Source organism: Nerophis ophidion, linkage group LG05 (assembly GCF_033978795.1).
Source record: "Nerophis ophidion isolate RoL-2023_Sa linkage group LG05, RoL_Noph_v1.0, whole genome shotgun sequence".
Taxonomy (NCBI): domain Eukaryota; kingdom Metazoa; phylum Chordata; class Actinopteri; order Syngnathiformes; family Syngnathidae; genus Nerophis; species Nerophis ophidion.
Window position 1 is genome coordinate 69,607,096 of NC_084615.1, and position 26,438 is coordinate 69,633,533.

At 38.1% G+C, this 26,438-nt stretch overlaps 1 protein-coding gene across 1 annotated transcript in view; it reads right to left on the bottom strand.

Moving 5' to 3' along the window:
• Window positions 1-10,119: 10,119 nt before the first annotated feature.
• The window catches only part of sncb (synuclein, beta), a 34,714-nt gene continuing 18,395 nt past the window's right edge, over window positions 10,120-26,438 (bottom strand). Inside the window, exons 5-6 of the mRNA XM_061901920.1 lie at window positions 19,834-19,920; window positions 10,120-10,949 (exon numbers count right to left, since the gene is read on the bottom strand). Of these exons, the coding sequence (XP_061757904.1) occupies window positions 10,920-10,949; window positions 19,834-19,920 (117 nt within the window). The 3' untranslated portion in view covers window positions 10,120-10,919. The remainder of the gene's footprint in view (window positions 10,950-19,833; window positions 19,921-26,438) is intronic.

Sequence of the window (26,438 nt, forward strand, 5' to 3'; positions counted from 1 at the left end):
CTTACAGGACGGGGAGAAACAGTTTTTATTTCAACAGACTGTGGGGCCGTACCTACTGTCAAAACTCTAAAGACCGACTGCACAGTTCCTGTCTTCACCATAAAAGACCTGCTTCATCCTGCCTGTGCTAACAAAATAAGAGTCTCAGAAAGCTAGCGTGCACAAGCTAGCAAGCACAGAGTTTGATGCCAATGTATTTCTTTGGGGGAAAAAATATGATCCAGAAACCTATATTGTTGATCCGAAATATAAGGAGGATGAGCTACAAGAATTAGAAGCTCTGCTAAACAAATCCAGCTTTAGTGAAACACTAAGCGTCATGTAGCAGTATTGCTAAGTGCTAAACAAGAAATACAAACTACAAACATAATAAAACAACGGCTTACTGTACAATGTCTGCTCTTATTTCGATGACCACTGATAGGATGTTCATAATCATATTGTCCCGTTTAAATAAGCAATTAATCAAGATGCACACAAAGGGTTAACAAGGAGAAGTCTGCAGACACTGTCTTCGGTTGTGTGTGTTTGTCTCCATCTCCGGTATGAAGTGAATGTCACAGATGAATAACTTATAGTTTTATGGCTAAATCCTCCGAATATCTACATGCGAGACATGATTTATAATCTAGAATAACTTTGACGAGCCAAAACGCGATGATGCAGGAGCAGCAGGACTCCCTTCTTGTCTCTCATAGAAACTTACCTGCATGACATCAAGGCCGTGGAACAGACACACACTGCAGGATTCCACACAAACATGCATCCACAAAAATATACGCCACACACATACATACATACACCCCCCCGCCCCCCAACCCCCAATTCAACGCCCTCGACACAAATCCCATAGGGGTGATGAAAGGATGGTCAGCGCCCGAGAGCTGCGGCCTACCACCATGACCCCGCACTCCCTTCCCTCTGTTACTAGATATCTCAAGATGTATGTTGTAATATGTATATGTGCTTTGCTATGGAGGTTTTTTCCCACTCCAGACTGGGCACCCTTAGGAGCCCAGTCTAGATTGAATTTTTTTTACTCATCCTTCCCCAGCGTTTTACCTTTTTCCCCATATTTTAGGGGGCGCCTTGTGGCGACCCATTAGCGTTCCTGTTCTGTAACCATGTACACTGTTTGTTTGTCTAATCTTGAACAGGTTTGTGCTGAAAAACAAAGTTTCGTTGTACTTTTGCAATGACAATAAATACCTATCTTATCCTATCCTATCCTAAATGGCCACCACCTCCCTGTGAACCAGCAGAGGGCTACTTAGTTGTCTGTTATCAATCCGCCGCTAAAACATAGTCCCTCTGCGTTAGCGCTGATAATGACATCGCTAATATTTGGTTAATATTCAGGTCACGATATATATATATATATATATACATATATATATATATATATATATATATAGAGTATTGTTGGCAGGTTTTGGATGGTTATTTAGAGGGTTTTGTTGGCGAAATAGAGAGCCCCCATTGACACATTATTCATGTATTTATTTATTTTTGACTTAGACTGCATGAACTTCAGCAGCACGAAAATATATTCATATAATTCAAGACGAACCTACCTTGAATAGGACTTCAACGACTTACAAAAGAACACTTCATTCACTAACAGTGTTACAAAAAAGATCAGTTAGAATAATACATAATGTTTGGTATAGAGAACATACAAACCCTTTATTTATTGAATCAAATATACTGAAATTCCACGACATAGTGGAATTGCAAACAGCTAAGATTATACACAAAGCAAACTATAACCTGCATCCCAAGAATATACAACAATTCTTCTCAACAAAAGAAGAGATATATAATCTTAGAGAAAAATGTAATTTAAAACATTTGTATGCACGTACAACACTTAAGACCTTCAGTATATCAGTATGTGGAATTAAATTATGGAATGGATTAAGCAAAGCAATCAAACAACGTACTAATATGATCCACTTCAAGAAACTCTTCAAACTGGAAGTGTTTACAAAGTACAAAAATGAAGAACCATGATAAACATTCTGATTTTACTCACCCATTCATTCTCAAAATAATCTGATTTATCTCATCGAATGGAATAAACTTTACTTAAGCAATTATTTATTTATTTATTTATTTGTATTGTGATTACTTATTACTTATGGAGTATACATTGTGAATACATTGAGAACAGGAAGTGAACAAAAGTTTTAGCAACTGTTATGTAAAGAAAAGGGGTAGGATTAAATAAACTCTGCTTCTTCCTACTCCTTTTCCAACATGTTGAAAAGAGAAACTGGAAATTGTGATGTATCATGTTGTGTGCTTGCATGTTCCAAATAAACTCAAACTCAAACTCAAACTCAAACTAGAACAGTTTCGAATGATCCGTCGGAAGTTTTGAGTTTGAAAATCGTGCCATTGATAGGGTTGACTTTGTAATTTAAAAAACATATTTTGTGAGTAGTACAGAACATAATAAGGTTCTTCTGTGAAAAACAGAAAACAGTGAATAGTATTAACTCATTCATGCTGATCCTCATTAATATCATCCATGTTTGCCTGATTTACGAGCGACCTGCTTTCATTTGAGGTATTTGACTGATCTTATTGTTATAGTTGAACTTGAATGAAGCATACAGCCTAATATTACACACGTGGCAAATACATTATAGTCTTGTTAAAAATCTAAAAATGTATTTTTTATTTACTTGTGAATTATTCAAATCATTAGTTTGAGGAAACTTTTTTTAATTATTTGAAATGATCCAGCCATGTAATCACGTCTTTTTGAAGTCTGACACAGAGCCGTCCTTTAGAGAATGGCTAATGTTCCCCTCTAATCCCGAAAAGTACATTTTCCTGTTCACTCCAGATTATTTAATTTCTCCCTGTGGAAACTAAACAAAATGTTCTGTTTGCCTAACAGGGCCACCTCTCCCTATATGGAGATCAGGGCCATAGGGGAACAAGCTTGTGTAAAATTCCAATTACTGAATGACGGAGCATTTCATACATGGACTTTTACCGCAAATGCCTTTCTAGCCCCTTCCTGCTCTGTCACTGATAGGAATGTAATGTCCCAGTTCTCCAGACATTTCAATTGTCCTATGTGGCATGTAGTGTGAGTGCTGGCCTGGTTACCACAAGGATGGCGGATGGGTCGGGAATTATGTAGTTATGTGAATTATGTAACATCCATCCATCCATTTCTCTACCGCTTATTCCCTTTCGGGGTCGCGGGGGGCGCTGGCGCCTATCTCAGCTACAATCGGGCAGAAGGCAGGGTACACCCTGGACATATACCGTATTTTACAGATTATTAGTCGCTACGCTTTGAACCCAGTGGCCTATACAAATGTGCAGCTAATGTACGTTTTTTTTTATTCGCTAACAGTTATTATGGAATCAAACAATGTACTAAAATGATCCACTTTGAGAAAAACTTTAACCTCAAAGTGTTTACTGTCAAACTGTGGACTTTGGGGGTTTGGATTGTTTTTCCGAGGCAAAGGAAAGTTGGCACGAGCAAGACGTGAAGCATAAGTACACATTTGATTTTAATACTATAACAAAAAAAGGCAAATAAAAGGTGCTCACAATGGCGGGGAACAAACTTGACTAGAAAACAAAACTAGCACGATGGCATGACTATAGAGAAAAAAAAAAAACTCAACAACTGTGACATAAAAAAAATTGAAAAAACTTACGTGGCATGAGGAGGAGGGAAACTATGGGCAGAGTGATTAGCAGGCATGGCATGAAGGGAGTAGGGGTAAAGTCGCCAGGCTGACTTCCTGGCAACTTCCGGTTTAAATAATAGACGTGATAATTGCAAACAGGTGTGAGACATGAGAACAGCGGCGTGACATGAGAATAAGGTCAAAACTAACGAGTTGGCACGGTAACAAAGCAAACCAGGAAGTGCAGGAACAGGAACTGAGTCTCCAAAAAACTAAACCGAACATTAACAAAACAAAAAATGATCCCATAGACGTGACATTTACAAAGTAAAAGGAAGAATAATCCTGATAAACATCTTGAACCTCAATACAAATGAGGACATTTAATTCATCTCATAAAGGATGAATGAAAATATTTACTAAGTATTTATATGTAAATATCTCATTTCACAAAGTACCGGTATATATCTGCTGCCTAAAGTTTGGTGCGGCTAATGCAGGGGTGTCAAACTCATTTTAGCTCATTTTATGGCTTGATGGGGTCCAACACTGATGGAGAATTGGTGCATGCAAAACAGCAGCAGGCGGCTGTGGCCTGCGGGCTGCTTCTAATACTAATCAAATATCATCCTGGGGGAACCTTGACACATAGGGGCTAATGCAATAACAAACATTTTTTTTCTTTTAAAATTAAGGGGGGGCTTTTTATAAACCGGTGTGGTTCATTGTCGGGAAAATACTGTAATTATCGAACAATTTATTTCAATTTGAAAAACGTATTCGGGTGTTACCATTTAGTGGTCAATTATACAGAATATGTACTGCGCTGTGCAATCCACTAATAAAAGTTTCAATTCATCAATTCAATCAATGACATTGTGCAGTTTTTGGTGTGTTGGGTACCTGCATTGGCTGTTTCTTTGGAGGAGTCTGCCACCTGCTGCACAGCTTCTTGAGCTGCCTGCACTGGAAAAAAAATCCATCGCTATTAGGGAAGTCAACGGTCAGTATTTCTTTCAATGTTTGAACATACTGTACAAATACCTGCTGTGTCCGTGACCCCTTTTACCGCAGAGTGGCTGCTGCCTTTGAGGCCCTCAAAGGACTTCTTCAACGAGGCCATGGCTCCTCTCTCGGTCCCTGCAGGGTCCTCTGCATGGGTCCGAGGCAACCACCGTTTAATACCCTCGGTTTGAGCCTGACTGACACTGGTGAGCCGGCACGTTCCAGCCGGATTAACGCAAACAAAACTACCTGAAAGAGACCTGATCAGACCGGCATCCTGGTGGCCGTGCCAAGCGCCATCGCCCAGTCAGCAGATTCTAAACATCCTGACACGTCTGACAGGACCGGGCAAAAAAAACAAAGCAACACATGGTTCAATAAATGAAATGGGTAACACTTTAGTATGGGGAACATGTTCTAAGTAACAAATACTTAATTTATGTCAAGACTTGGACTATGGTGTGGTTTGTTTTCCCGTGGTGCAAATCGACTGATACCGGACACGGCGTGAAGGTAATGAAGTGAAGGGAAGTGAATTATATTTTATATAGCGCTTTTTCTCTAGTGCCTCAAAGCGCTTTACATAGTGAAACCCAATATCTAATTTTTACATTTAAACCAGTGTGGGTGGCACTGGGAGCAGGTGGGTAAAGTTTCTTGCCCAAGGACACAACGGGAGTGACTAGGATATTAACACAACTCTAACATTTGACAACCAAACAATTAAACAAGGCGACACGGTAAAGAATCTGGGTATTATCTTCGACCCAACTCTCTCCTTTGAGTCACACATTAAAAGCGTTACTAAAACGGCCTTCTTTCATCTCCGTAATATCGCTAAAATTCGCTCCATTCTGTCCACTAAAGACGCTGAGATCATTATCCATGCGTTTGTTACGTCTCGTCTCAATTACTGTAACGTATTATTTTCGGGTCTCCCCATGTCTAGCATTAAAAGATTACAGTTGGTACAAAATGCGGCTGCTAGACTTTTGACAAGAACAAGAAAGTTTGATCACATTACGCCTGTACTGGCTCACCTGCACTGGCTTCCTGTGCACTTAAGATGTGACTTTAAGGTTTTACTACTTACGTACAAAATACTACACGGTCTAGCTCCATCCTATCTTGCCGATTGTATTGTACCATATGTCGCGGCAAGAAATCTGCGTTCAAAGGACTCCGGCTTATTAGTGATTCCCAAAGCCCCAAAAAAGTCTGCGGGCTATAGAGCTTTTTCATTTCGGGCTCCAGTACTCTGGAATGCCCTCCCGGTAACAGTTTGAGATGCCACCTCAGTAGAAGCATTCAAGTCTCACCTTAAAACTCATTTGTATACTCTAGCCTTTAAATAGACTCCCTTTTTAGACCAGTTGATCTGCCGTTTCTTTTCTTTTTCTTCTATGTCCCACTCTCCTTTGTGGAGGGAGTCCGGTCCGATCCGGTGGCCATGTACTGCTCGCCTGTGTATCGACTGGGGACATCTCTGCGCTGCTGATCCGCCTCCGCTTGGGATGGTTTCCTGCTGGCTCCGCTGTGAACGGGACTCTCGCTGCTGTGTTGGATCCGCTTTGGACTGGACTCTCGCGACTGTGTTGGATCCATTATGGATTGAACTTTCACAGTATCATGTTAGACCCGCTCGACATCCATTGCTTTCCTCCTCTCCAAGGTTCTCATAGTCATCATTGTCACCGACGTCCCACTGGGTCATTATTGTCACCGATGTCCCACTGGGTGTGAGTTTTCCTTGCCCTTATGTGGGCCTACCGAGGATGCCGTAGTGGTTTGTGCAGCCCTTTGAGACACTAGTGATTTAGGGCTATATAAGTAAACATTGATTGATTGATTGATTGACTAGGATGGCGGAAGCGGGGATCGAACCTGCAACCCTCAAGTTGCTGGCACGGCCGCTCTACCAACCGAGCTATACCGACATCTTTTATTATTAACTCGGAAAAAAGGAACAAACGAAAGGCGCTCTCAGCAGAGGATCAAAACTTGGCCATGGAAACAAAAACTATTACTATAACATAAACCAGGGGTCACCAACCTTTTTGAAACCAAGAGCTACTTCTTGGGTAATGATTAATGCAAAGGGCTACCAGTTTGATACACACTTAAATAAATTGCCAGAAATAGCCAATTTGCTCAATTTACCTTTGTTATTATTAATGATTAATGATATTTATCTTTGTGGAAACACTGATCATCTTAATGATTTCTCACAATAAATATATATTTTTGATGTCATGTTTTAAATAGGTTAAAATCTAATCTCCAGTTTGTTAGAATATATAACAAATTGGACCAAGCTATATTTCTAACAAAGACAAATCATTATTTCTTCTAGATTTTCCAGAACAAAAATTTTAAAAGAAATTCAAAAGACTTTGAAAGAAGATTTAAATTTAATTGTACCGATTTTCTAGATTTGCCAGAATATTTTTATTTTATTTTAATCATAATAAATTTGAAGAAATATTTCACAAATATTCTTCATCAAAAAAACAGAAGCTAAAATGAAGAATTAAATTAAAATGTATTTACTATACTTTACAATGAAAATAAAAATTTAAAATACTTGAACATTGATTTAAATTGTCAGGAAAGAAGAGGAAGGAATTTAAAAGGTAAAAAGGTATATGTGTTTAAAAATCCTAAAATCGTTTTTAAGGTTGTATTTTTTCTGTAAAATTGTCTTTCTGAAAGTTATAAGAAGCAAAGTAAAAAAATAAATGCATTTATTTAAACAAGTGAAGACCAAGTCTTTAAAATATTTTCTTGGATTTTCAAATTCTATTTGAGTTTTGTCTCTCTTAGAATTAAAAATGTCGAGCAAAGCGAGACCAGTTTGCTAGTAAATAAATACAATTTAAAAAATAGAGGCAGCTCACTGGTAAGTGCTGCTATTTGAGCTATTTTTAGAACAGGCCAGCGGGCCACTCATCTGGTCCTTACGGACTACCTGGTGCCCGCGTAAACTATGGTCATTAAACAAAACTTGCAAACTATGACATGAATAACGAAAACTTAATTGGAACGAGAAAAGTACATGGATCATCAGCATGGATAACAAGGGTGTGTAGAGGGGATGTCACCAGGCTGACTGCCTGGCAACTGCAGGCTTAAAAAGTGACGTGGTGATTGACAACAGGTGCATGATTCTAAGTGAATCAGGTGCGTGACATGACAGGTGAAACTAATGGGCTGACTGGCTGGCAACTACAGGCTTAAAAAGTGAAGTGGTGATTGACAACAGGTGCATGATTCTAAGTGAATCAGGTACGTGACATGACAGGTGAAACTAATGGGTTGTCATGGTGACAAAAACAAACAAGAGTGCACAATGAGTCCAAAACCCAACAGAACGTGACCACAAAACATGACAATTTAGTGTTATTTGGTTAGGGTTAGAGTTAGGTTGTACAATAATGCCATGCAGAATAAGGCATTAATTAATACATACTTAATATTTACTAATTAAGAGCCAATATGTGCTTAATTTGCATGTTAATAAGCAACTAATTAATGGTAAACATGTTCCCCAAACTAAAGTGTTACCATGAAATGTTTACACACATAAACTAGGTCTGTCAAACATAAGGAGTTAAAATGTGGGATTAATCACAGAAAAATAACTCTTTATAAGATTAATCACACAATTTATTTTGAGCACATACCAAAATGAGTGACTGTTGTCATCGCTGGTAAATTTCACTTCACAATAAACCCCAATCGTAGTTTGGACAAAAATTGTTACCAGGTTTAGAGCAAATCATTATGGTGTATTCAAGTAGTGCATTTAAAACATGTTCCTGTATGACAGGGGTGTCAAACTCAAATACAGAGTGGGCCAAAATTTAAAACTAAACAAAGCCACGGGCCAAGGTTGAACTAATTTACCTTTTAATAGGGACCCAAACAAGGTTTGCATTCCATTTCGAACAAGCAAGGCTTATATAACTTTATAGTGACATGCAAAATCGAGTGTCAAATAAAAATGATAATAATAAAAAAATATCAATGGCATATCAAATAAAATGTAAATAAAAATTTAATGCCTCTTTTCTATTTGCAGCCTTCTGATGTAAATATCATAATAAACTTTTTCCCAAGGCGAATAACAAATTTGACAATAAAATAATAATGAATGAATCAAACATTCAAGCCTTGAAGTAGCAAGGGAAAGTGCATGAATAAAACGTTAATTATTGCTCAGTTTGCTACACTGATTTTCTTTAACACTGAATGTGGAACAAGCAACTCTTATATAACTTAATAGTGCAAAATCAACTTTCAAAAAACAAACGAAAAAACATCAATGGTAAATTAAATACAATAAAAAAAAAAATGTAATGCCTCTTTTCTATTTGCAGCCTTCTGAGGTAAATATCAACATGAACTTTTTCCACAGGCTAATGAATTTGAAAATAAAATAACAATGAGGTGGGCGGACTTAGGCTGGGGGGAGCGTAGATTGGTGGTAGCCCGGGTGTATATTGTAGCGTCCCGGTTGAGTTAGTGCTGCAAAGGGTTCTGGTTATTTATTCTGTTGTGATTATGTTGGGTTACGGTGTGGATGTTCTCCCGAAATGTGTTTGTCATTCTTGTTTGGTGTGGGTTCACAGTGTGGCGCATATTTGTAACACTGTTAAAGTTGTTTATACGGCCACCCTCAGTGTGACCTGTATGGCTGTTGAGCAAGTATGCTTGCATTCACTTATGTGTGTGTAAAAGCCGTGTGCTACATATATGTTGCTTATATATTGTTTAAAAAAAAAGTAATATAAGTGAAGCATGTTTTAGATTTTATATATTTTGAACCTTGTTCTTGTTGTGATGGGGTAGGTTTATATAAGCGTTGCTTCAACCTACACCCTTTCGGCTCAATCATTGCTCAAATGAGTGTTTTTTTTTCTTTCTTTTTTTGTTGTTCTTTGTTTTATGTGAAGATTGCCGAAATAAATAAATAAATATTAAGTGGCTGGGCTGGCACACAGTTTGTAGAGGAAAAGTCGACATTAAAGCCATTGCCTTTGTGGCACGCCCCCAATATTGTTGTCCAGGTGGAAATTGGGAGAAATTCAGGAGAATGGTTGCCCCGGGAGATTTTCGGGAGGGACAATGAACTACAGGAGTCTCCCGGGAAAATCGGGAGGGTTGGCAAGTGTGAGTATTAGCGGTGAATACGGCGCTAAGCGGCACCACCGCTGTATAATACCGGTGGGCCAGCCCTAAAGTTAATTTGATATTGCCTCAAGGGCCAAATGAATTACACGGTGGGCCAAATTTGGCCTGCGTGCCAGAGTTTGTATGACATTGTGACAATAAAATTGCATTTGTGGCCAATCATTGGACTCTATTTTTTTTGTTTTATAAATTCAAATGATGCCTGCAAGCCAAATTAAAAATAATAATCATTTGACAGCACCAAAATAAAACACAAATATTTTCTTTTGTAACTTTTATTTACAGAAGATTTGCATGTCTGGCTTAACACATAAACCGTTTTATTGACAAGTCCTGCAATTTAAAGCACTTTTTTTTTTGATATGACAACCATTATGATTTCAAGACATAATATATTGACTTTATGCTGTTCAAATTGTCAGTACACACAAACACGCTCACACAAAAAACATGTATACTGCCCATGTCCAACAGATAGGTCACTGAAGTGATTTCACAAGCAACTAGAAAGATACAAAGTAAAAAAAAACAAACAAACAAAAAAACCTCTTACTTCAAAAACATTCAAATCATTTCCAAAAAGAAATTGTAAAAAGAACAAAAAAAAAAAAGAACCCCACAAACAGGCATTGTCAACATTTAAAAGAGGATATCAGTGTATTAATATCTGCTTGCAACTTGGACTTTTTACTTTTTTCTGCTCCCAATGTCTCATTGGAAGTTGATGAACATCTATTGCACGTTTCTAAATACAGACACACACAAAGTACACTTTCACAAGCCCTGCGTCTGGTCTCATTTCATTGGGAGGGAGTCAAGGAAATGAGACGGTGAGGACAACCCTACGGCTCAATAAATACCGACATCCAACACACTACATTGAGAACATTTACAATATATAATCATAAAAGATTTGTCTCGAAGGAAGAACATGTTTTTCGGTGGGGATTTTTTTTTTTTTTGTTTCGCAACAGGAGAATAATTGGAATAACATTTGTCCTTTTTATTATTAGAAATATTATTGTGCTGCTGGTTGAATGGTGGCTCGCACTGGTGATTTTATGCTTCTGGCTCGTAGTCTTGGCTCTCCTGTGTGGTGAACAAACATGACATGGGTGAAGAACAATCCCCTTCAATTACAAACAGAGCATGAACAGAACATATAACTTTACAGCAGTGCCAAGTTAAGAACTTAACAGTTTTGACATGACAACACATTTATTCTGGACTTGTGAGACTCATGAGAATACTTTTATGGACCGCGATTTTTTTCTGAATTACTTCTGATGGCAGTGCTGTGACTCAAAGTTCAAAGGACATATCTCGTTTGGGACGGATGTGCCATTAAATGTTAAAGTTAAAGCAGTGGTTCTCAAATGGGGGTACTTGAAGGTATGCCAAGGGGTACGTGAGATTTTTTAAAAATATTCTAAAAATAGCAACAATTCAAAAATCCTTTATAAATATATCTATTGAATAATACTTCAACAAAATATGAATGTAAGTTCATAAACTGTGAAAAAAAAAATACAACAATGCAAAATTCAGTGTTGACGGATAGATTTTTTGTGGACATGTTCCATAAATATTGATGTTAAAGATTTATTTTTTGTGAAGAAAAGTTTGAAATGAAGTTCATGAATCCAGAGGGCACTTTAAGTTGATGATTACTTCTATGTGTAGAAATCTGTATTTATAAATGAACCACTTGTTTATTTTTCAACAAGTTTTTAGTTATTTTTTATATATTTTTTTCCAAATAGTTCAAGAAAGACCACTACAAATGAGCAATATTTTGCACTGTTATACAACTTAATAAATCAGAAACTGATGACATAGTGCTGTATTTTACTTCTTTATCTCTTTTTTTCAACCAAAAATGCTTTGCTCCGATTAGGGGGTACTTGAATTAAAAACATGTTCACACACACATACATATATATATATATATATATATATATATATATATATATATATATATATATGTATGTATATATAAACACACATATATACACATTCATATACATATATACACATATACATAAATACATATATATACATTTATATATACACATATACATATATATACATTTATATATACATTTATATATACATATATATATATACTTATATATATATATATATGTATATATATATATATATGTATATACATACATACATATATATACATATATATATATATGTATGTATATATAAACACACATATATACACATTCATATACATATATACACATATACATAAATACATATATATACATTTATATATACACATATACATATATATACATATATATATATGTATGTATATATAAACACACATATATACACATTCATATACATATATACACATATACATAAATACATATATATACATTTATATATACACATATACATATATATACATTTATATATACATTTATATATACATATATATATATATATATATATATATATATATATATATATATATATATATATATATATATATATACATACATACATATATACATATATATATATATACATATACATATATATATATATCCATCCATCCACCCATTTCCTACCGCTTATTCCCTTCTGGGGTCACGGGGGGCGCTGGCGCCTATCTCAGCTACAATCGGGCGGAAGGCGGGGTACACCCTGGACAAGTCGCCACCTCATCACAGGGCCAACACAAATAGACAGACAACATTCACACTCACATTCACACACTAGGGCCAATTTAGTGTTGCCAATCAACCTATCCCCAGGTGCATGTCTTTGGAAGTGGGAGGAAGCCGGAGTACCCGGAGGGAACCCACGCATTCACGGGGAGAACATGCAAACTCCACACAGAAAGATCCCGAGCCTGGGATTGAACCCAAGACTGCAGGACCTTCGTATTGTGAGGCAGACGCACTAACCCCTCTGCCACCGTGAAGCCTATATATATATATATATATATATATATATATATATATATATATATATATACATATATAAAAAAGACCCGGATAAGCGGAAGAAGATGGATGGATATATATATATTTAAATAAATATATATATATATATATATATATATATATATATATATATATATATATATATATATATATATATATATATATATATACATATATATATATATGTTTTCATCCTCTTTTTGTGCCCTTGTGTGCATTATCTTTTCCATCCTTTGGAACTGAGCTACTGTGTGGAACAATTTTCCTTGTGAATCAATAAAGTTTGTCTAAGTCTAAGTCTTCTTAAAATTGCTTTATCATGAAGTCGTCATGATTTCACATTACAGTTTTTAATGTAATTTAAGTTTTCTGTATTTTGAATTATTTTCTGTCTAGCGCTCTTATTTTTTCCACTTCCTGTTTGTCACCACTTCCCCTTTATTTTCCTCACCTGTTTCCTGGTTGTCAATCAGGAGGCTTCTTATGGATCAACTTTGCCTTGTACCGAAACATGCTGCATAGCTTGCTGCTTTTTTGTGGGCTTCCCTTTATGCTACCGATTCCGATCATTCCTAAGTGAGATCGTCTGACACCAATATCAGTACCAATCACATTAATAACTGTAAATTTCTCTATGTATTAATGTTAGTGCTATTGACAGTTTAACAATATTAACACAAGCCCGTACTTAAACTAGGTCTGCATTCACTTCCTTTCTGTGTAACATGTTCAGCCGCAACTTCCAGTGATAATGTTACATGATAATGATATCAAAGATACAAGGCAATGCATTTTATTTGTCGTAATGGAGGTAATATCAGCTTAGATCAGTCCTCTACAGTGTATGGAGATACACAATTAGATGCTAACAGCTTGTCAGCCGGGGGACTAAAAATAGGTACAGTGTCAGCCAGAAGGGGATCGGTGTTTGTGACCGGCATTAATCGGCTACAGTGATCAAATACTTTTCCACAAAAATACTGATCGATGTCCGATCGAGTGGCACATGCCTTCTTTTTACCTGCACTTCGTCACGCGTTAGAATTATTCTCGAGAAAACTTGCAATATTTGCAAAGTGAATCTTCCATCAATTTGAGAGCATACACGCGTGTACATAATCAGACAGCATGTGAGAACGTGAATGTAGCTTGTAGTAAAAACGGCAGTAGTTAGCACCATTATGGATACTTGTGTTGACAATGTGTGAAAGACCCGTTTTTGATCTCCTCCAAGACGGATGTAAATAACCACCTGTAGTGGCTGCAAAGTCCGCAGGTCGTCTGCTATTAATACTGCAGGTACCAAAGTAACACTGCCTATCATAATAAAAACATGCTATTATTAACTGTAGGCGTGAAATGAATGTTTCTCATGCCTCACACGACAAGACGGTCTCTGAACAGTCTGCACGCCGCCTTCCTGTCTAAGGGCTGCTCTCCATAGCTTGAGACACCGTAAATAGTCACAAATATTGCCTAAAAAAGCAGAAATGCTTAATTTTATGCACAATAATGTTTCATTTTCATAGTTGATGGTTGAAAAATTGTAGTGTATACTGGAGTTCTACTTGACTTGCCTATATTTGTCTTTGGCTGACGTAGTTGTACTTTTGAGTGCTTATCATATATACCAGTGGTCCCCAACCACCGGGCCGCGGCTTGATTGGTACCAGCCGCAGAATAATTTTTTATTTAATTTTTTTTATTATTTATTAAATCGACATAAAAAACACAAGATACACTTAAAATTAGTGCACCAACCCAAAAAACCCTGCCTTTTTCATGATCAATAAAAATAAATAAATAAATAAATAAAAATCCCGCTACCACCCGCATTTTTGAAGGATTAACATTTTTATATTTGACAGTAAAGTCACATTTTATACAGGGACATACTATACATGCTATTTTTACAGATCAATCTCCAGGACACTTTGTTTGGAAAAAATAAATATTTCATAGTTAATTTTACCATACATTTATACACAGACTCAAATGGCAGCAATTTAAGAGGGAATTTAGTATTTGTGATTGTAGTCAGTATTAAAAACTGCAGTAGTTAGCACTATTATGGCTCCTCGTGTTGACAAATAAGACAGTCCTCTCTCAATGCAAAGATACAACACCAGCCAGCATTATTTGCAGAGATTGCCTGTCTGTGTAATTGGAGGAATGGCGTCACTGCATCAGACTGCTAGTCCCTACAAAGCCTGCAGAGGGCAGCACAAGTGCCTCAAGGACGAGTCGTGAGCTCATCCCCAGCATCCTTATCTCTCTGCACACCCCTCCTCCTGTTATCTTAACAAATTTACAGCCTCCATCGACGTGTCCTACTCTCGGTGGCCACTGAACTTGAGTGTTTTCCATGGCTACCGCCTGTTTGATGCCCGTTCTCGGCCTAAGGAGCGCACGCTCCATATCACGGCAATGCAGGGAGACCCTGACGTTACCCACAATGCACGGGGGCTGCGAGTGTCATCACCACACCCATTCACAGCGTGCAGTGCTGGAGTAGAACGTGATGGGGGAGGGGAAAGAGATGTAGGAGGGAGAGGAAGAGGCTGGAGCGAGATGCTGCCGGGCAGAAATGTGAGCATGAATGATGCAATGGTGCGATGATAGGAGGGAATAACCACACTTGTACAAACACATCATTTTTCCTAATGTGGAGAAGAATGTGAACATTGTAATCAGCTGAGACGACATTACAAGGGGTTGACACAATCAAGACAATTTAAAATTATTTCTCAAAATCTATACATTTACCGGTAAACGTGGTGACTAAAAAGGTCATTTTATGAGCTATTTAAAGGCTTTTCAGGTTTATGGGGCGATATTTTCTGGATGGTTAGGTCCCTCCCTGGACTTTAATTTCTAAAAATAACCATTTGTGTCACACTTGCTTCCTGCTGTCCCACAAAATCGTACTGGTTTAATCATTCCTTGCACCTGAAAACGCTAACAAGACAACAGAAAAGCTTTTTGAAATTACTCCGTTGTGGTCAAAGTGGTGTCAATCCAACTAGTTTGCAGGGATAGTAGTGAATCGCACTGAACCTGTAAAATAATCCATCCATCCATCCATTTCCTACCGCTTGTCCCTTTTAGGGTCGCGGGGGGTGCTGGAGCCTACTCAGCTGCATCCGGGCTGAAGGGGGGTACACCCTGGACAAGTCGCCACCTTATCACAGGGCCAACACAGATAGACAGACAACATTCACACTGTCCACTAAAGACGCTGAGATCATTATCCATGCGTTTGTTACGTCTCGCCTCGATTACTGTAACGTATTATTTTCGGGTCTCCCCATGTCTAGCATTAAAAGATTACAGTTGGTAAAAAATGCGGCTGCTAGACTTTTGACAAGAACAAGAAAGTTTGATCACATTACGCCTGTACTGGCTCACCTCCACTGGCTTCCTGTGCACTTAAGATGTGACTTTAAGGTTTTACTACTTACGAATAAAATACTACACGGTCTAGCTCCATCCTATCTTGCCGATTGTATTGTACCATATGTCCCGGCAAGAAATCTGCGTTCAAAGGACTCCGGCTTATTAGTGATTCCCAAAGCCCAAAAAAAGTCTGCGGGCTATAGAGCGTTTTCCTTTCGGGCTCCAGTACTCTGGAATGCCCTCCCGGTAACAGTTCGAGATGCTACCTCAGTAGAAGCATTTAAGTCTCACCTTAAAACTCATTTGTATACTTTAGCCTTTAAATAGACTCCCTTTTTAGACCAGTTGATCTGCCGTTTCTTTTCTTTTTCTTCTATGTCCCACTCTCCCTTGTGGAGGGAGTCCGGTCCGATCCGGTGGCCATGTACTGCTTGCCTGTGTATCGGCTGGGGACATCTCTGCGCTGCTGATCCGCCTCCGCTTGGGATGGTTTCCTGCTGGCTCCGCTGTGAACGGGACTCTCGCTGCTGTGTTGGATCCGCTTTGGACTGGACTCTCGCGACTGTGTTGGATCCATTATGGATTGAACTTTCACAGTATCATGTTGGACCCGCTCGACATCCATTGCTTTCCTCCTCTCCAAGGTTCTCATAGTCATCATTGTCACCGACGTCCCACTGGGTGTGAGTTTTCCTTGCCCTTATGTGGGCCTACCGAGGATGTCGTAGTGGTTTGTGCAGCCCTTTGAGACACTAGTGAATTAGGGCTATATAAGTAAACATTGATTGATTGATTGACATTCACACACTAGGGCCACTTTAGTGTTGCCAATCAACCTATCCCCAGGTGCATGTCTTTGGAAGTGGGAAGAAGGGAACCCACGCATTCGCGGGGAGGACATGCAAACTCCACACAGAAAGATCTCGAGCCCGGGATTGAACCCAGGACGACTCAGGACCTTTATATTGTGAGGCATATGCACTAACCCCTACTTCACCGTGCTGCCTCTGTTAATTAATCCATCCATCCATCCATTTTCTACCGCTTATTCCCTTTGGGGTCGCGGGGGGCGCTGGTGCCTATCTCAGCTACAATCGGGCGGAAGGCAGGGTACACCCTGGACAAGTCGCCACCTCATCGCAGGGCCAACACAGATAGACAGACAACATTCACACTCACATTCACACACTAGGGCCAGTTAATTAATCACTTATCATTAATCATTAATCCCCTTTGGAGCTAAATGAGGTTTTAATATCTCAAACAAATCAACAAAAAGACCTCTCTGACAGTGTCAATAGAAAATTAGAGCAGAGATTCTCAAACTGTGGTATGTGTACCACGAGCCTGGAGGTCAGTAACCCGCGGCTCTTCAGTGGCTCCCTGCAAAATTTTTAAAAAAGGGTTGAAAATGGAAAAAGATGGGGGAAAAATATCTTTTTTGTTTTAGTATGTTTTTTTGTTTGAGGACAAAGATGACACAAACCTTCCCAATTGTTAGAAAGCCCTGTATAATATGTTTGTGTGTATGCTTCACTGGTGAGAGTATTTGGTGAACACTGTTTTTTTCTAATAATTTTGGCGGTTTTGAACTCACCATAGTGTGGACTGTGACGCAACAGTTTGTTTACATGTAAAATCTTCCACTCCTTCTTTGTCTCATTCTGTCCACCAAAAGTTTTATGCTGTGTGTGAATGCACTAAGGTGAACTTTGTTGATGTTATTGACTCGTTGGAGTGCTAATCAGGCATTATTGGTCAGTGCATGACTGCAAAATAATCCATGCTAACATGCTATTTAGGCTAGCTGTGTGTACATAATGCATCATTAAGCCTCATTTGTAGATATATTTGAGCTCATTTATTATCCTTTACTTATGTACTCTTTGTATTTAAATTATATTTGCATGTCTCATGACACATTATATGTATGTATTATTGGCTGCATTTCAGATTGTTGTTTGTGTGCCATGTTGTTGCAGATTACAGCAAACATTAGTGAGCTTGCCAAAGATTGTAGTAAATCTATTAAAAAAAGACAGCCTGCAGTTTCTTTTAACTTGAACACACACATCTATACCTTTGGCCGTTAAAAGGCAGGAATTTCCAGGAGTTATCTCACCTTCTGAGTAGCCTCTGATTTACTAATGGTTTCTAATGTTGTAAAAATGTGTAGAATAAATATTACATTTCAACATTTCCGTCTACGGAGATTTGCTTCAGCCTGCGACACATTTTGATAGTAGGCTATTATAGCTAATATGGACACTTTATATCATGTGTTTCCTTCATTATAACACTTGTATACGGCTTTTAATTTTTTGCGGTTCCATCCAGATTTTTTTTTGTATTTTTGGCTCATTCAACGTTTTTTGTTGCTGATCCCTGCACTAGTGTCACCCTAAAGCAGTGGTTCTCAAATGGGGGTACGAGTACCCCTGCAGGTTACTTGAAGGTATGCCAAGGGGTACGTGAGATTTTTTTTTAATATTCTAAAAATAGCAACAATTCAAAAATCCTTTATAAATATATTTATTGAATAATACTTCAACAAAATATGAATGTAAGTTCATAAACTGTGAAAAGAAATACAACAATGCAATATTCAGTGTTGACAGCTAGATTTTTTGTGGACATGTTCCATAAATATTGATGTTAAATATTTCTTTTTTTGTGAAGAAATGTTTAGAATTAAGTTCATGAATCCAGATGGATCTTTATTAAAATCCCCAAAGAGGGAACTTTAAGTTGATGATTACGTCTATGTGTAGAAATCTGTATTTATAATTGAATCACTGTTTATTTTTCAACAAGTTTTTAGTTATTTTTATATCTTTTTTTCCAAATAGTTCAAGAAAGACCACTACAGATGAGCAACATTTTGAAATGTTATACAATTTAATAAATCTGAAAATGATGACATAGTGCTGTATTTCACTTCTTTATATCTTTTTTTTCAACCGAAAATGTTTTGCTCTGATTAGGGGGTACTTGAATTAAAAAGAAAATTCATAGGGGGTACATCACTGAAAAAAGGTTGAGAACCACTGCCCTAAAGAATCACTTAATTAAAGGACAGTGTTATATTTTCCTATATTCAAACACAGTGTTACTGTACACACCTTGTGTAATGTTACAGTGACCAAAATAAAAAAACATATACTTGTTAGATAAAACCCCTGTTTTGTTCTTTAATGAAGATATAGGCCTACTACGATATAGGCCTACTACGCTACTCTGTTTTAATGTTGGTCATTATGGTGGTACAAGTTTTTTATGAGATGGTAATTGATGGAAAAAACATTTGAGAACCACTGGTTTAGAGAAAAACAAAATTGTGGATACAGATATTGCAAGTGTACACGATGATCCGTGCGGGGCAGCAGTGTGGGTCAACACCGGACATTTATAATAACGCAGCGAAGTGGAATACTCCTGGCAGTGAAAGAACTCGTCCCCTGACTATTGAAAAAAATGGTTGTTTAAAAAGCATGCGCAATACAAACACAATTTACTTCATAGAGAGGACGTATGATGAGACATGTTTGAATGTGGTGTGTGTGTGTGTGTGTGTGTGTATGTGTGTGTGTGTGTGTGTGTAAGTTGATCACCTGCTGGGTGTCATCATATGACTCTCCCTCTGGCTCCAGCATTCCCTCTGACTGGCCCTCCATGGCCTCCTGCCCGTACTCCTCAGGCTGCAGAGTGAGACAGAACACATATGTGAAGGCAAACAATATTTAAATAATATAAAAATAAAGAGTAGCCAAGTAACAATGAGATGAATCAAAAACATATTGGTCTTATTTCCTTGGTAAACATAGTGGTTTACAGCGACATCGAGCTTTAACTTTGTCAAACTGAGCAGTTCGTGATCACAATAATAACCAATGATTAACAATAAACATATTTGGGTAGTCTTAGGGTATTCAATCGATCGAAACTGGGCCGTTTGGTGTCTTAGAAGACGTTTTGACTATCATCCGAGTAGGCTTCACCAGTTCGTGCTAATAGACTTAGATTGGACAAGTGCTTTTTGTGTTGTTCTCGCCAGTTCCAGTTCCTAAATGGCTGTCAAATGGCTAATTATCTCCTCAGCCATCTACTTTTGAGGTAAGAGGCATGCCTTATGATCTACAATAATCTTACAGGCAGCAAGGAAGTAGCAGACCACTCGATGATGTAAACATCGGCACACAGGAAGTGACCACGACGCCGCTATAAATAGTTTGCCTGCGTTCACACTTACAATAACAATATCACTTGGTTAATATTCAAGTCACAAAATGTTAATTGAGTAATGTTGGCGCTTTTTGAATAGTTATTAATCTGATTTTGTGGGGGGATAGTGGAGCTCCCATTGACTCCACTGACTTTTTAATATTTAGAATGCATTGAAAAAAAATCCATCCGTCGTCATGATTGTGAACAATTGGCAACATTCCAGATAAAGTGCAATTCCCCTTTAAAGGGGACTTATTATGCAAAACCAACTTGGTACATTTGAGACTTTAGTCACATAATTTGCCATAGTTACGTCAACAGATATCTTAATACATAAGAAGAGGTTTACCCGAAGAAATTTGTGCGAGTCTGCCATGTGCAGTCAATACTTTTCTTATTTTTCTCCATTTTTTTGTTGTGAGGCAGACTTTCTCATACATGCACATGCATCCTCCGTGGTTGCTGTTTCTAGTAAACAGTAGCGTATAGTTCGAACTTGTACCTGTCAGTAGACTCTATTTCATAGCGCTAAAAACTACAACATTGGTGGCGGGTAGTAGATGCAATCAAAGTGGAGGCACGTAAAAAAGAAAGTGTCTTGAAGATGGTCTGTTAAAAATAATCCAACATTTTGACCAAAGAACCACCACTACGTGTTATGTAGACTACAATTTGTCGACAATAGTCAATGACGTTATCACTTGTTTTTCCGTAAGGGTAGCAAGTCAGCGGCGCTATTTTTACTGTCCTTTTTTTTCAAATATAAAAAATATTCTATATTGTTTTTTATCACTTTACTAGTCCTTGCTTTTAAATGAATACAATTTTAATAGCTTTTTTTGATTTTATAACAGCCAAATACACAGCAAAGTTACAGTATAGATACATATTTCTCAATGAATTAGTTGTTGTTAGTAAGCACATACCAAAAATATTATTATTCAAGCTAAATTCAAAAGATAGCTAAATTACACCCACTAAATATGCGTACGCTTTATGATACAAATAGTCCACTCAGTGTTAAGATAGTCAATGATGAGTCAACTATCAAAATAGTCATTAGTTGCCGTCCTAATGTAAACCACAAGGAAGGGTTTTAAGTGTAAAAATGAATTGATTGATTGATTCTTTTTTTAGTAGATTGCACAATACAGTACATGTTCCGTACAATTGACCACTAAATGGTAACACCCGAATAAGTTTTTCAACTTGTTTAAGTCAGGGTCCACGTTAATCAATTCATGGTAAAATGATGACTCCTTTAATACGTACCCGATACAACAAAACGCCCATTATAACTCTACCGTTACTAAACAGAGGACATACAGGAAAAACGTCAACAAGCGTCCTTTTTTAACTTACAGAGGATTATTTCGTCTTTAGGCGCTAAATCCAAAATGGGGTGCGAAAAGAAGTCGATCGGAAGCGTTGGGTGACAGAACTGCTGTAAGCGGAAATGCACATTTACTGGGCGGTAAGCGGGAAAAGTGCTGTACCTTAAAAACCTTAGTGGCCACATGCGTGGACAGCACCTTTTAGCTCTTATTTCCAAAATTGTGTACACTACTGAATTGGGGTCTTAGGCCGACATATGGACACTTATACTGCTATGTGGTGGTGTCAGAAGAGTATAACATACAATGGAATTTGGAAAAAAAAAAGTGTAAAAATAAAAATTTGCATGTCACTACACATGAAGTACACGTTTGTGTACTTATGGACTAAGTACAGCATATCAAAAGATGATTTTTAGTTTTTATTCTAATTAGGGTACAATAAGCCCAAAAAGCTAAGGAAATAAAAAAAAGCATGTAAACAAACAGCATAGGCCTTAAGAGGTATTAATGTTGCTCAGAAGATAAGGTGACAACATGCATTTAAGTACATAACTTTTAACCACTTTGCATTCACTCATAATTTCCAGGACATTTGTCCTTTTTGCTCATTGTTCAGATGTTTTCAGGGACCAGAAAATTGTGCTGGTAATAATTAAAAAAAAAAAGTTTCCAGAATGTTGCAACACTTTCAGCTTAGTGCCTACTGTCTTAACAAGGTGGCTCCCTGCTGTGTACGTAATAGTTCTGGGGGAAGGAAAGATTAGTAGGCCTTTAAAACAGCGCATTCTTAGGAATAAGATTTTAAAATTTTGTTTTGAGTTGATAATCTCGGGTATTCATTATTCTGTCAGTTTGGTAGTTTAGTCTTTAAAGAAAACAGTAATAAGCTCATGCTGACACGTCGGGTTATTACCTCAGCAGCCACGATTTCCTTTCTCAGCAGTTTGCGCATCGCTGCCTGAGCAACTATGAGACTTGAATACAAAGCTGAGTGGGTCACCGCTCTTATTTTAAACCTCCCACTAATCAAGTCAATTAGGTCAGACCATAATCCCATGTGCACAATCAAGGCGGTGTTATTGCTGCAAGACAAGGAAAACCACCTTTAAGACTCATCATCAAAAGGAAGTGAAAATTGACATAGCCAACAACCTCTTGAGAGCAATATATAAAAACAGGCCAGTTCTTTAGGTACACCTGCACATTCTGATGTGATTGACATATGTATGAATAACAGGGTGATATCAATATATATCGCCATATAAAGATAATTGATAACAATACAAAATGGGTTCGATAAATCATTCAATATATATTTATATTTTTTGGTTGGAAGAAAACAGAAATGATGAAGCAAGATTCATTGCATGAAGTCTCTCGCGCTCCTCGAACCCAGCAAACAGGAAACAGGAAGTGTCACTGAGCAATGGGAGGCACAGACTAACAGCCAATCAGGTAAGAGTAGCAACGACCAAGATTGGTCGCGCCGTCTTTTTGTCTCGCTGTAGTAGTGTGGATTCTCTGCATGGAGTGGGAAGATAAACTATAATATCTTGATAAATCAACTTAATAACAGAAACGAGTCTTTAGTTTGATTGGTGTTAATGCAGATTGTGCGACAACATCCTGACACTTCCAGAGTGTTGGTTAAATTAGTTGCTTCCCAAACTACTCTTTGTAGTGTTCAATAGCTTATACACTGCTGCCATCTAGTGGCTCAAAACTGAAACTTCAAATCAACTGCATTTATTGTACCACCTTAGGTGCTCTCATCCTACCTGGCCACATTCTCCACTGATAAATAGCACCATGGCAAGTTGGAAATACCATTACTGTATTTATTGGCCAGCTTAAATAAATTCTAAAAAATATTTAAAAAATATCGATATTGATCAATATAAAAAACGTATAATGTGATAGAGTTTTCAGCCATATCAGCTAACCCTAAATAATAATAACTGTTGTGAAGTTGTAGTTTGCAGTTGTGTAGAGTTGCATCATGAAAAAAAACAGCGTTCAAACTAGGGCTGGCTGATATGGCCTTTTTTTTAGTATCCCAATATTTTTAAGCCATATCGCGATATACGACATACATCTCGGTATTTTACCTTAGCCTTGAATGAACACTTGATCCATATAATCACAGCAGTATGATGATTCTATGTGTCTACATTAAAACATTCTTGTTCATACTGCATTCATATATGCTACTTTTAAACTTTCATGCAGAGAAGGAAATCACAACTAAATCAATTGACCAAAACTGTATTTATTAAAGTTATAAGCAGGTGACTTTTCAAATGACGCCACATATATGCAGTAATGCTACTTTTGGTAGCAACGCTTGTGCCCCACACTTGACTAATTAAAGTTGTCTGTTCGACATACCGTATTTCCTTGAATAGCTGCCGGGGCGCTAATTAATTTAAAACCTCTTCTCACTCCTGCGCTTACCAAAGGCATGCGGTAAAAGTAAGCATGCGCTAATTATTTTAAAACCTCTTCTCACTCCGGCACTTACCAAAGGTATGCAGTAAAAATTTGAGTGTGATGTAAGCTTGGACCTTAAATCCTACTGAATAGCTCTTAATCTTCTTCCCTTTATGCGATTTCAAATTACCGGTATTGAAATCAGCCTCCTCCATTTCGAAAATGATGACAGGGGAAGTTTCAGTCATGACGTCACAAGTTTGACCAGGCGGTAATATTAAGCATGCGCTAATTATTTTGGGAAGCGAGTTTGACCAGGCAGTAATTCAAGGCAGGCGCATACTATATTCCCTGCGGCAATTCAAGGAAATAAGGTATTCCCGCTTAAAGCCGAATCACCGCCAGACGATGGACCCCCTGCTGTTTTTCTTGGGAGTTAATTCTTCCTTCATTCGCACCTTCTTTCTCTCGTATTATCCCTCGCAACACTCTGCTAGCATCACAGCTAACGTTAGCCACGCTGATACGTCTCTGCTGGGCGAGGACGTATACGACGTATGAGGTGACAGTATGTGACGTATGTAAGTATGTGCGCTCGCTGTCTGTGAGAAGAAGACACAAGGAGGAGTGAGAAGAGCCTGTAGTGTAATGCCCACAGCTAAAAGCAACTGCGTGAAAACGTATACTCGAATATTACGATATAGTAATTTTCTATATCGCACAGAGACAAACCTGTGATATATCGCGTATATCGATTTATCGCCCAGCCCTAGTTCAAACTGGAAACATGTCCGAGACGTGGTCAGCTCATGCGCCGCTTTACAGTGCGTCTGTGAGAGTGAAATGAGCAGCCACAGCACTGCTCCCATAAAGCCTGCAACAAGCCAATCAGAACGGAGCTTAGTGAAGCAGTGGAGAGGGTCCAACTGTGAGGATGAAAGCTTAGAAAAGGTCGACGACCTTTCTGGTTCACACACTGCCTGCTCGCGTCGACGAGCAACACAACAACATGTGACCACAGCGCATGCACGGCGAGTTCATTCACGGCGAACAGCGAGACTCCAAGCAACAATCCTGTCCAGCATTGGTGGAAATTTGGTCACTAAGAAAATACATGCAACATTTTTCAATGGAGCAAAAAAAAGTTACTGTAGTTTCTAAATGTTTTGTTTATTTATTTTATTGGTACCAATGACATCACTAGCAGCTATTTAACACATGCTGGTGAGAAAAGGTACTTTTTTTTTCTACTAAGGCAGGGGCGCTCACACTTTTTCTGCAGGCGAGCTACTTTTCAATTGACCAAGTCGAGGAGATCTACCTCATTCCTATTTATAATTTATATTTATTTATTTATGAAAGAGACATTTTTGTTAACAAGTTAATGGTGTTTAATGATAATACAAGCATGTTTAACACACATAGATTCATTTCTTTCATGAAGACAAGAATATAAGTTGGTGTATTTGATTCTGATGACTTGCATTGATTGGAATTAGACAGTGGTGCTGATAACGTCCGCATTTTCAAATGGAGGAAAAAAAAAGTCCTCCTTTCTGTCCAAAACCACATGAAAGTGGTTGGATTTGGCATCTCATTTGTCCAACTGGCATACTCGTTTTTAAACACTTTGTTAGGAGAGTAGCATATGTGTGTGGCCCTTTAATGTCTGGCAGCAGGTGAGTGACGTCAGTGAGTGTGCGGGTGGGCAAGCAAGTGAGAAAGCGGTCGTTGAGGGGGGGGGAGAAATACATTGGCATCAAACTCCGTAGCTTGCTAGCTTGTGCACGCTAGCTTTCTGAGACTCTTATTTTGTTAGCACAGGCAGGAAGAAACAGGTCTTTTATGGTGAGGGCAGGAACTGTGCTGTCGGTCTTTAGAGTTTTGACAGTAGGTACGGAGTCTCTAGAAATAAAATGTGTTTCTCTGCGTCCGCCCTGTTAGTGATTTTTTGCTTAAATATGAGCTCGCAGCAGCCAGCGTCATCTCACAAGATCCTCGGGTGCCGAGAATGTCAAACAACTGACGAAAGTGAAGTCTTGGTATGATTGATGATTGCTCATTTTTATGTCTATTTTTTAATGCCTGGCTTGAGATCGACTGACACACCCTCCGAGATCGACCAGTCGATCGCGATCGACGTAATGGGCACCCCTGTACTAAGGGAAATGAGGCCTCAAGTTGTGGTGTGCCGCTTACTCGACTGTCTTTATTTACTGAAATGG